This window comes from Trichomycterus rosablanca, chromosome 3 (genome assembly GCF_030014385.1).
Source record: "Trichomycterus rosablanca isolate fTriRos1 chromosome 3, fTriRos1.hap1, whole genome shotgun sequence".
NCBI lineage: Eukaryota > Metazoa > Chordata > Actinopteri > Siluriformes > Trichomycteridae > Trichomycterus > Trichomycterus rosablanca.
The window spans coordinates 34,089,003-34,101,243 of record NC_085990.1 but is presented as its reverse complement, the minus strand read 5'-3'; the positions used below and the strand labels follow the sequence as shown (position 1 = coordinate 34,101,243).

Sequence of the window (12,241 nt, the reverse complement as noted above, 5' to 3'; positions counted from 1 at the left end):
ACAACTGCACACAATAGATGTGATTTAGTGCATGTTATTTCAACACAAATCATGTCTATAAAGACATGAAGAAAAGCTTGGTTTAAAGAAACTCAGGTGGCCTGGACAGAGCCCTGACCTCAGCCATACTGAACAGCTTTGGAATAAACTGGAACATCTGTTTAGCTTTCTTGACCAATATCAGTGGCCAGCCATACAAATGCTCTCTTGACTAAATAGGCAGAAATTCCTGTAGACACTTTAAACTTTTTTGAGATGCCTTCAGGGTCAGGTGACCAAATACTTTTGTTCATATAGAGTATATGTTTCAAGTGCATCCAGATGAATTATTAGCCCAGTGTTAAAATAATTAATTACAAGCCTAGCAGTCAGAACCAGTGTCCCTATGATTACTAGTCCAGTATTCAGTTTTCATCAGCTAGGCTACCACTAATACATTATAAATCTCCCAACATACTTAAGATATAACATGTAGGATAAAGCAACATTATTTAACAACAATGCATTATACACTGTACCACCTTCAGCTTGATCACTGTTTGAAGCCCTACCCATGAACACTGTTTGCTTCATTGGTCCCCAGCCACCCGGTGTAAGCTGAATTAAATCCTTTGTGTCAAAAACCCCATGGACATTGTTTATTTTGGTTACAATGTTTTTTGTAGCTGTGGTTTCAAGCACCAGCAGGTTGGGTGTTTTATTATTTAATCTGTAGCTTGGTACTGCTATGTTTTTGGGATTTTGGGGGGATGGGTTTATGCCCCCAATGTTTAACAGGAAATGAGACAGGATTTGCATCTCATTTTATTGTTTGCTGAACACCTGCTTTCCCCTTCGGTCATTAGCTTTTATTTTTATCATGAACATGATCTTTTGTGCTTTTTGGAAGCTTCCTTGTATGTTGGATTGTACAATGGCTTTCAAGAGCTGCTGAAAGGATTTGGGTGACTTGAATGACATAAATCTGTTTAAAAAGCCTTGTATGGCAAACATCCTAGTAGTAAATAAAAGGTCTATAATAATTTATATAAACACAATATATTTAGACTAAACTGTACAAAATAAACTGAACCAGGTGAACTGTGCTAAATTAAACCAATTTTAATAAACTCAGGCGAATTAACTGAACTGAATAAAAGTGAACTGAAAATTTAAGCTAAATTAATAATAAACTTTGCTTAATTTATACAAGTTGATTTAAAATGTACCTGGATTAATAAATGTACCATTTTATCTGTACATACTGTCCGTATTTGCAAATTTGCACATCAGTTTTTGCACAATGCACTATTGCACTATTTTCACCAGCACAAACAATAATGTATACATTGTGTATATATACAGTATATATCTGGAATACTTATGTACTATATTTTATTTATACTCAGTCATGACCACAACATTTCTGTGCATTTTAGTCATTTTTAGTCACTTTTCATCATTCACTCTGTAAATATAGACAGCAATATCTGTTACTACTGTACATACAGTGTATCACAGAAGTGAGTACACCCCTCACATTTCTGCAGATATTTAAGTATATCTTTTCATGGGACAACACTGACAAAATGACACTTTGACACAATGAAAAGTAGTCTGTGTGCAGCTTATATAACAGTATAAATTTATTCTTCCCTCAAAATAGCTCAATATACAGCCATTAATGTCTAAACCACCGGCAACAAAAGTGAGTACACCCCTAAGAGACTACACCCCTAAATGTCCAAATTGAGCACTGCTTGTCATTTTCCCTCCAAAATGTCATGTGATTTGTTAGTGTTACTAGGTCTCAGGTATGCATAGGGAGCAGGTATGTTCAATTTAGTAGTACAGCTCTCACACTCTCTCATACTGGTCACTGAAAGTTCCAACATGGCACCTCATGGCAAAGAACTCTCTGACGATCTTAAAAGATGAATTGTTGCGCTACATGAAGATGGCCAAGGCTACAAGAAGATTGCCAACACCCTGAAACTGAGCTGCAGCACAGTGGCCAAGATCATCCAACGTTTTAAAAGAGCAGGGTCCACTCAGAACAGACCTCGCGTTGGTCGTCCAAAGAAGCTGAGTGCACGTGCTCAGCGTCACATCCAACTGCTGTCTTTGAAAGATAGGCGCAGGAGTGCTGTCAGCATTGCTGCAGAGATTGAAAAGGTGGGGGGTCAGCCTGTCAGTGCTCAGACCATACGCCGCACACTACATCAAATTGGTCTGCATGGCTGTCACCCCAGAAGGAAGCCTCTTCTGAAGTCTCTACACAAGAAAGCCCGCAAACAGTTTGCTGAAGACATGTCAACAAAGGACATGGATTACTGGAACCATGTCCTATGGTCTGATGAGACCAAGATTAATTTGTTTGGTTCAGATGGTCTCAAGCATGTGTGGCGGCAATCAGGTGAGGAGTACAAAGATAAGTGTGTCATGCCTACAGTCAAGCATGGTGGTGGGAATGCCATGGTCTGGGGCTGCATGAGTGCAGCAGGTGTTGGGGAGTTACATTTCATTGAGGGACACATGAACTCCAATATGTACTGTGAAATACTGAAGCAGAGCATGATCCCCTCCCTCTGGAAACTGCGTCGCAGGGCAGTGTTCCAGCATGATAATGACCCCAAACACACCTCTAAGACGACCACTGCTTTATTGAAGAGGCTGAGGGTAAAGGTGATGGACTGGCCAAGCATGTCTCCAGACCTAAACCCAATAGAACATCTTTGGGGCATCCTCAAGCGGAAGGTGGAGGAGCGCAAAGTCTCGAATATCCGCCAGCTCCGTGATGTCGTCATGGAGGAGTGGAAAAGCATTCCAGTGGCAACCTGTGAAGCTCTGGTAAACTCCATGCCCAGGAGAGTTAAGGCAGTTCTGGGAAATAATGGTGGCCACACAAAATATTGACACTTCAGGAACTTTCACTAAGGGGTGTACTCACTTTTGTTGCCGGTGGTTTAGACATTAATGGCTGTATATTGAGTTATTTTGAGGGAAGAATAAATTTACACTGTTATATAAGCTGCACACAGACTACTTTTCATTGTGTCAAAGTGTCATTTTGTCAGTGTTGTCCCATGAAAAGATATACTTAAATATCTGCAGAAATGTGAGGGGTGTACTCACTTTTGTGATACACTGTATATCTCCTCAATCACACAAATAATCTCTATCTTACACTTCTGGTTAGATGCTACTGCATTTCGTTGGCTCTGTACTTGAACTCTGCACAATGACCTGAATCTAATCCAATATAAATCAGTATGAAGTATGTAAATGTAAAATCAAAACATCTACTTGAATTAAAGATTGAATCAAATTCATTCTATATGAACTTTCTAAATTAAATGTTCAGAAATTGAATACAAAAATACATAAGAATTCTACTATTGAAATAAATTAAATTAAAACAAATGGAGTGAAGTAAACTGGTGGCACAATGGAGCAGTAGGTAGTGTGGGTGCTACACAAATCAAAGTTCTCCCTGTCTGTGTCTTTGTGGGGGTTTTTCCCCCCACATACTCTAGACTGGTGGACTAGATTTTGTAAACTGCCGACAGGTGTAGATGACAATGTGTCAGTGTGTGATGCTCTGATATGGATTGGTTCCCTGTCCGGGATTCTGCAATGCACCAAGTTTGTTGACCAGGTTAATAGATTTAAATAAATAAAGGCAAATGTGCTTGGTTCTGCACTGGTAGTTCTGCTGCTGCCTTTGTCCAGTAATACAAGACACTCCAGTTACTAGCTGTGGGATAAAGTGGCTCTTTTAGATGAGTAACTAAATGAATTAATATTTTATTAAATGAACAGATGAATTGAAATTGCAGTTATCTACCCACTTGTCTTTTATTAAATTACTTATGTTAAAATAATTCATTAAAGTCACACATTCACAAATGCTAATGAGCAAAGAGCAGTAGAACTGTGTGGTAATGGCAGATTGCTCATAAATGTCTGAGAGGGTTTCTTTTTTCCCCTACCTTGTCCATCTTTTCCTGTACATTACAATAGGGCACAGCTAACAAATTATTTTCAATCATCAGCCAGTATTGCTATAATTGCTTATTAGTATTAGTGTATGGGAGGGAGTTCAGGTAGTCAGTGGTAAAATCATGCTAGCCCACCACGCTGAGATCCGAGGTTCAAATTTCAGCAGTTCTATCGGCTGGTTGGGCATCTGCACAGACATAATTGGCTATTTTTGAAGAGGGAGGAGGAATGGCCAAACAGCCTAGCCCTTAGGAGATGCACTGTCAGTGTGCTGTCAGTGCTGGCATGAAAATAAAGAGGGTTGCATCAGGTAGAGCATCCAGCATACAGACTGTGCCAAGTCCAAAAAATGGAAAGAAGAAAATTACAGGGTAGGAGAGGATAAAGAGTAGGAAGGTGTCCACAGCCTTTTGATTTACAATATTTGCCCTGCTTTCTTAATCTTAGTACAGACAAAATGAAAAGCTAATAATAGATCATGGCTAACCACTAATGAAATAAAAAAAGAAACAAATTTTTCCTCCTTCTGTGTATTGTAGGTGTTGAAACCAGTGGTGTGTCAGGATGTCAGTCAGAGTCAAGGAAGCAGAAGGCTTATCAACTTCTGCCTGTCAGGTGAGTCAACTGGGGTCAATTCTTCACTTTTTCCTTCCAAACTGCCTGCTGTTCCACTGCTATTAGCTTTAAATGGAAATGGACAATTTGAGTTTGGTACATGCTCTGCTTTTTTAAGTGGAGGGTAGGCTTTACATTCTTTTACAGATAGTGTAAAAACATTGCACATTTTTGTGCATTTTGTCCAAAAAAGACTGGATATTATGGAGAAACACTATCCATATGGCCTGTAGCAGTTAAAATCAACTTGATGACAGTTAATAATAATGCAAGATTTAGTATGCACTCTTACCAGCTTATATGCCCGATATGCCGTACATTATTATTATAATTTTTGTTGTGGAAAACTGTCTTACTGACTTGCAACTTGGTGGGGCTTATACCTAAACCCAAAACCTTCCAAAGTGTCTAGCGTCTTAACCATTTAGTCACTGTTGCACCACCCACATAAGGACAATGTCTTTTTTCACTTTTCAGTATTGCTGAAAAGTAGCAGTTAAAGATGAACATGGGTGATACAGTACAAAGAAGAAGAAGAATGCTTTTACTTGTCATATGTACAGGTGTACAGTACAACGAAATTCTTTCTTCGCATATTCCAGATTGTTTAAAGCTGGGGTCAGAGCACAGGGTCAACCATATTACGGCACCCCTGGAGCAGACAGGGTTAAAGGCCTTGATTAGGGGCCCAACAGTGGCTGCATGGCAGAGCTGGGAACTAAACCTTTCAACTGAAAGTCCAAAGGTCTACCCACTAGGCTATCACTGTCCCTACAAATGTAAATTTGCCAAATTGATTGACATTGTTGTTTTATTGTATTAGATGATTTGCAAATAAAAAAGATCCTAACAGACTAACCATTTTTCTTGTAATCTGTTACTGGCCAGTTACCTATGAATAAATTACTTATGTTTTAACCAGGTCTCCAGTTTGCACTAGGTTTATTTAGCAACCAAATAGTTCAGCAATTGTTTTGCAATTCCAATACTAATGATATTACTACTTATTATTATAAATAATAATAATTGTTAAAAATTTGGTAAAATATCAAGGTGTCCATAAACTGTGACATAGTGACTTGTCCTTCCTATCTGGCCTCTGTGTTACAACGGAGGTACTCTGTTAAGCAATAGTTAACATCAGCACCACACGTCACCTCCGAATCCTAACAACTTTAGCACCCTAACCAATAACTTGGTTCTGGGCTATGCTTGTAAATAATTCTCTTTGAGCTCTACCATTAAAATTCAACTAAGCTTGGGCATAGACTCACATTCTCACACACACACATCAATAATAATAATAATAATAATACAGTATGTAGTATAGCATGTCTTTAACTACTCAGACTGTAGTTGCCTGTCTGATCTCTACTCAGTAATCATTGAATTTTGTAAGCTGCATGTAAATGAAAAGCTATTGCATCACGGCTTTTGTAAATGACTTGTGGTAGATTGTGTAAGGCTTCAATACTGAATCTTGATGATTCATTTCGAACGTATGCAGACACTGAATCTTTAAGATACAATAGTCTTAAATAAACTTTTTGTTAAAAAATATATATATATATTCTCACGCTTTCAGCAAGGATGACAGTGTTGTTTTCAAACATACATTCGTTAGCTTGCTAAATATTTTACCCAGGCCTACAATCGCTCCTTGAAAAATTGGGCAGGGATTCAGTTATCAGTGCGACAACTGCTGCTGAAGATTATTCCTTAGATACGAGGAGAGATTTCGGATAGAGCAAGCCGCATGTCATTCTCAGTTCTCAGTCTCGGCCCATGTATAGTGATGTTGACTATCACTGCTGAAAACAATCACATTTGTTCATGTTTAAAACCCTAGAGTCAGCTATAGGTCGTTTAAAACAGATTTATATTACACCAGGAGATCTGCTGTATGCTAACAGCCTGTTGATTTTCCCATCCCATCATGTGTGATTATTTTTACTTTTCTTACTAAAATGAATCGGACCCCTGTCCGGTCTCTCTGAGGCCATCTAGTGGGTCCCAGCCCCCCTGTTGAGGGGTCTAATCCTAACCACTGGTCTAATCCATTTGGTGATTTTAAAATAAATGATAGTTTTAAATATATCACTAAAGATGTCCTTTATTCTGTTCTGCCTGTGAGTAGACAGCCTGCTGTGTTCTAAACAAGCTGCAGTCAACAGGGACTCGGTATAATTAATGCCAACAAATACAAATATCTTTTTTAACATCAGGCAGACTAAAAAAGGTTTATTAAATTGTTTTAATTACTAAACCTTTTACAGACAGTTCTTAATCTTGACAAAGCATTTCTGGTAAACAAAATTTATTCAGTTTGAATTGCTACCGAACTTAAATGCAACTACCACATAATTTTACAAAAAGTCATTATTTACTGAACTACTTTTTAATACATAATAAAAAAAAGACCGGCCAGTAATCTTTATGTTTAAATTTCCTAATTTTCTATATTTATTGTCTTTTGGTATTTCTTTTTTAAGATAAAATCCACCACACACTTTAATAGTAAATAGTATTTTTTTTACATATTCACACAGCGCCAAATCTAGAATTCTGTCCATTACCTCTGCTAATATGCCCTCCTATTTTATTCATAGCCACTTCTCAAGCCTTGGACCTCTTTAGAATGCTGTTAGACAAATATACACATTACAGAGATACATGCTTTCCACTCACACTGCTCAGTGAACGGAGAGGTAATTCCTCTACATCAACCCTTAACAGAAGCTTAGTCCAGACTGATCTCTGATACACAGTACAGCTGACCCAAGTAGAAACAAGTGATACTGTTAGAACAGGATCATTAAAGTAGCAAGATTACTTACCTCTAATGCTCCAACATATAAAGTACATGGGGATAAGTCTTTTCTTAAAGTCGTTACGAAAGATCATACCAACTCATATAAACAGTACAATATTAAAATGAGTAAATTAGCAACATTCATGTGTTTGAGTTCCTATAATCTATAATCTAAGTAATACAGTCCTCTGCCATTTTTAGTGACTTACACATTCGTAACCTCAAAACTTCTCACAGATTATTTAGTGTACAGTATTAAACAGGGTTAGATCATCTTTGTGTCCTTTGTATCCACTACCTTTTGGGACAGTTTGCACTTAGTTTTGGTATAAAATGTAAATTTATGATACTGGATGTTCACAGTGGGATTGCCAGTCTAACAAAGGCATAGTTTTAAAAAGTTTTACACTTGGACTGAGTACAAATATTTAGTTTATGTAACATGAATTTTGAAGCTGAATTTTGTATTTTTGTATTGATTGCCCATAATAAAACCAACTGTATTTGTAGGACTCCTGTACTAGATTAGATTAAGCCTTCTACTTTTACATAGTTTTGCTACTCACTACTGTCACCTAGTGGAGTGGCAATAACATACTGTATATTACTTAAGTCATAGTTTAATGAACTTTTTTTCTTCATTTTCCACTAAAAATTTAACTAACCTTTACTACCACAACCCGACAAAATGGCTCTGATGTTTGTATATCAAACACCTAACAAAACTATAAATGCAGCAAAACGTTTCTTTTCTGTTGTAATATTTGTATTTCTCTTACCAATTATACTATTATATCCTATAACTTTAAATATTATATTTGAAATTCTTGCTTTATACTGCAAAAAATCAAAATGTTGCATACTGTCTTTCTCTTCTTTCCATGCTAGACATCCAGGCAGTGGGTTTGAAAAAGGGGATGTTCTTTAATCCTGATCCGTATCTGAAGATTGCAATCCAGCCTGGGAAGCACAGTATTTTCCCTGCTCTTCCCCACCATGGTCAAGAGAAAAGATCTGGCATCATCTGCAACACCATCAACCCTGTATGGAAACGAGAGGTTAGATCAACTTATTTCTTGTACTTCTTATTTATGTTTCAATAATGTACAAAAGACAGCAGACAGTTTGGTGTGACCACTCTTTGCCTTCAAAACAGCATCAATTCTTCTAGGAATACTTGCACACTGTCAGGGTTTTTGTAAGATTATACTCAGGTTTATGATTATGAAAATTATCAATATGGGGTAACATGACCAGACTTTATCCTAGTAACATCATCAAGTTACAACATCCTAAATGAAGCTTTTTTTTATTAAACTATAGGACCTCCAGCTAGTACTGCAGTACTAGTACTATTATTATTATTATTATTATTATTAATAATAATAGTATTATTATTAGTAGTATTAGTATTATTAGTATTATTAGTACTATTATTTATTATTGTTTATTATTTATTAGTATTATTATTATTAATGATAATAATAATAATAATAATAGTATTATTATTAGTAGTAGTAGTAGTAGTATTAGTACTGCAATAGTTCAATCAAGATGTTATTAAAAGCCTGCACTAGTTGCTTAACATGCTGCCCCACTACCACCAGACTGCCACTGTTGGGTCTTTAGCACAGCCCTTATTCCTCAACTGCTTGCATTAAATTTAGTGATTATTGCAAGCTGCTTTGTAAGTCGTCTGCTAAATTCCCAAATGTAAATGTAATCCTGTCCAACAGATAACTCCCAGTAGATTTTCAGCAGCCCATGAGTCCTAACCTTAAATGAAATATAACACATACTGTATATAGTTACACATATACAATTGTATGGTATAAATACATCATGAATGTAAAATATAGCTCTGTACAAGTTTCAGTGCAGAGCTGAACATGCAGAAATCCCCTGACATGTAATCTCCTCACTGAGACTTTTCTCAGAGTTAATGGAGGCATCAAGGCTGCCAGGAATCCTGCTGTTTGGAGCCTCAGCTGATGTGCACAAGCACTAAGGATTTCCCATAATACTTTGCCCACTTGCATTTGAAATTGAATACATGGATATCGCATTCTGTGTTCAGAAAGAGCAATGCTGTTTGGAAAACACTTTTAATATACTGTACATCATCATACAATATACATCATATGGCAGCTATTATTTGTAATACTACCCTGTCATTTAAGTGACAATTACATTTACTGTAGACAGTGTTTTCTTAGAAATACAGTACTTAACAACAGCGACTTACAGATTTGCTTCCCTTTCTTACTCTGGTACAAGTACACACCAGTAGAGGCATTAGTAAATGCAAGGTTAACTACAATTCAGTACTGTCAGTTCTTTAGTCATTTTTGAATACAGCAAGAGACTCAGTTGTTATGAGTGGTAGTACAGAGAAGTGCCCTAATGCCTGTTTTTCTTGAGTTCTTAAGTTCTCTAAGGTACATAGAGACTGGTCCTTTTTGGCTTTGTAGGCAAACATCACTGTCTTAACTTGCATGTAAGCAACTACAGGCAGCAAGTGAGGAGAACACAGCAGATGGGTAATGAGGCAAGGCTTGTGCAGAATCAGAACCAGGCATCCTGCTAGTGACAGGTGTTGGACATGGAAAGATCTAGAAAAGAATCTGAGTAGCTTCCATTAAAACCAGTGGCTGAATCTTTCTGATATTATAGAGGAGGAACTGGAATGATCAGAGGGATTTTTATAACGAAACCAAGGTTTGGTATTTGCAAAAGGAGTGCATTATGAATACAGTATATTATATTGCCAAATGCTCTCTCTCGCTCTCTCTCGCTCTCTCTCGCTCTCTCTCGCTCTCTCCCGCTCAAATTTCACAGATTTCCTCATAAACAGTTAAAAACACATTGCGGTCAAATATAGTCCTTTATTGCAAAAAGGATTTATTTATTTCCATAATAAAGCATTTAGGGATGCCCAAAGCCTATTTTATTGTATGTCCTATGTTTACAGGCTTAATCTGCAATATGTCACTACAAAAATAGATTTGTTAATAGTATTGTGGCGTTGACAAAATGTAAGGAAATATAACGAAATCTAACGCTCTTTTATCAACTTGCTGAACAAGTGAACAGAACAGAGAGGTCACCAAACAACACATTTAACGAAAATGGTAACTTATAAATTCAGCATAAACACAAACACAAATTGTGCAATGCGCTACATCATTTTGAGCACAACTACAAACACAAATGCTTCTAACACAATTTTTGCATTTTCTCCCCTTTTTCTCCCCCTTTAGCGCGTCCAATTGCCCAATTGCATCGTACTCCCTCTCTGCCTATGCCGATACCTGCTCTGATCGAGGAGATCGAAGCTAACCCATGCCCCCTCCGACACATGGGCAGCAAGCCGCATGCATCTTATCACCCACACATTGACGAGTGTTGTGCCACCTAGCGTTGTGTACGGAGAGACACACCCTAAGAGCACTCCTTCCCCATCTCTGTGCATGCGCCTCAAATCAGCCAGCAGGATCGTAATTGCACCAGTCTGACAGAGAGAGACCACCCGCCCAATTGTTGTTCATGTGGCCGCTCAGCCTTCAGCCGGCAAGGCAGAGCTGAGATTCGATACGATACAATGTATTCGAGATCCCAGTCTGGTTGCAGCAAGTGGTTTTACCGCTGCGCCACCTAAGCGGCCCCTTCTAACACAATTCTAACCATTAAAACTGTTTTAACTCTTATTAATGTTTCTGCATCGTGGGATAACAGGCTCCCACAGCTGATGACAGAAACAGACCCGAGCTGGCCGAAATATCAGTTAGATCAAAAATATTTTGGCAGCAACCTAGCATTTTATTAGTTGGCTTTAATATTTCTTACAGCTTTTGACATTTATAAGTACGACGGTTCTTCAAAAAGTTTTCGCACTTTTTTTTTACTCTATTTATTAAGAATTGTTAGAACAAATGACATCACTTTTCTACAGTCACCTTTTGATGCATTTTTCCCAGCGCCGTACCTACTTTTGAATTCCATCAGCAAAAAATTAGCACGTAGTCACTGATGCACTGCTGCTTTCACATCATCATCACATGAAAATCTTCTTCCCCATAAAGCTTTTTTATGTGATCCAAAAAGGTGGAAATCAGATGGTGCTAAATCCAGAATATAAGCTCTCTCTGTCTCTCAGACACGACCAATCACTACTTTTTCCGTCCTCACCATTAATCTTAGAAGTTAAGGGTGTTGCTCAAAAGCACAACAGTGGCACCATTTCAGAGCTGGGATTTAAACCTACGACCCTCTCATACATACTCCAGAGATAAATTCCCCTTCCCACAACATAATTTAAAAAGATTTTTATTTCTGGCTTACAAGCAGTAATATGCAGTGTGTGATTTAAATGCATTATTATTTCTTAGCTTGTGGATATGGGTAGTGTAGATAGATACATTTGATAGATACATTTAATAAATATTCAACTCTTATTTGTACCCAAAGCCAAATCATGCTTTTTCCCTTTATATAATAAAAACAATTGCTGATTTTTATTGTGTTCACTTAGGATGTCTTTTATCTAAATATCTAAAATAAAATGTAAATAAAGTGTAACAGAGCAAAAAAAAAAAAAAATCAAAAGGGGGCAAATATCTTTCTCAACACTACATATTAGACATGCTGCAAATCAGTAGGTGTACTATGGCATTTCATTTCTTCTTTTTTGCTAATTTGCTCTCTTTATGTGATTATGGATATAGGATGGGGGTGTACTTGAATGAGTACTTGCACAGATCTGAGCAGGCAGGCTGCAGTGAGCATGACTGTGACACACTTAAAAGGATCTTCTATCGGCATGCTGTAAATCAT

General features: G+C 37.4%; 1 protein-coding gene across 1 annotated transcript in view; it reads left to right on the top strand.

Moving 5' to 3' along the window:
* The window catches only part of LOC134310460 (E3 ubiquitin-protein ligase HECW1), a 77,846-nt gene that overhangs the window by 14,516 nt on the left and 51,089 nt on the right, over nucleotides 1–12,241 (top strand). Inside the window, exons 5-6 of the mRNA XM_062992052.1 lie at nucleotides 4,521–4,596; nucleotides 8,297–8,466. Of these exons, the coding sequence (XP_062848122.1) occupies nucleotides 4,521–4,596; nucleotides 8,297–8,466 (246 nt within the window). The remainder of the gene's footprint in view (nucleotides 1–4,520; nucleotides 4,597–8,296; nucleotides 8,467–12,241) is intronic.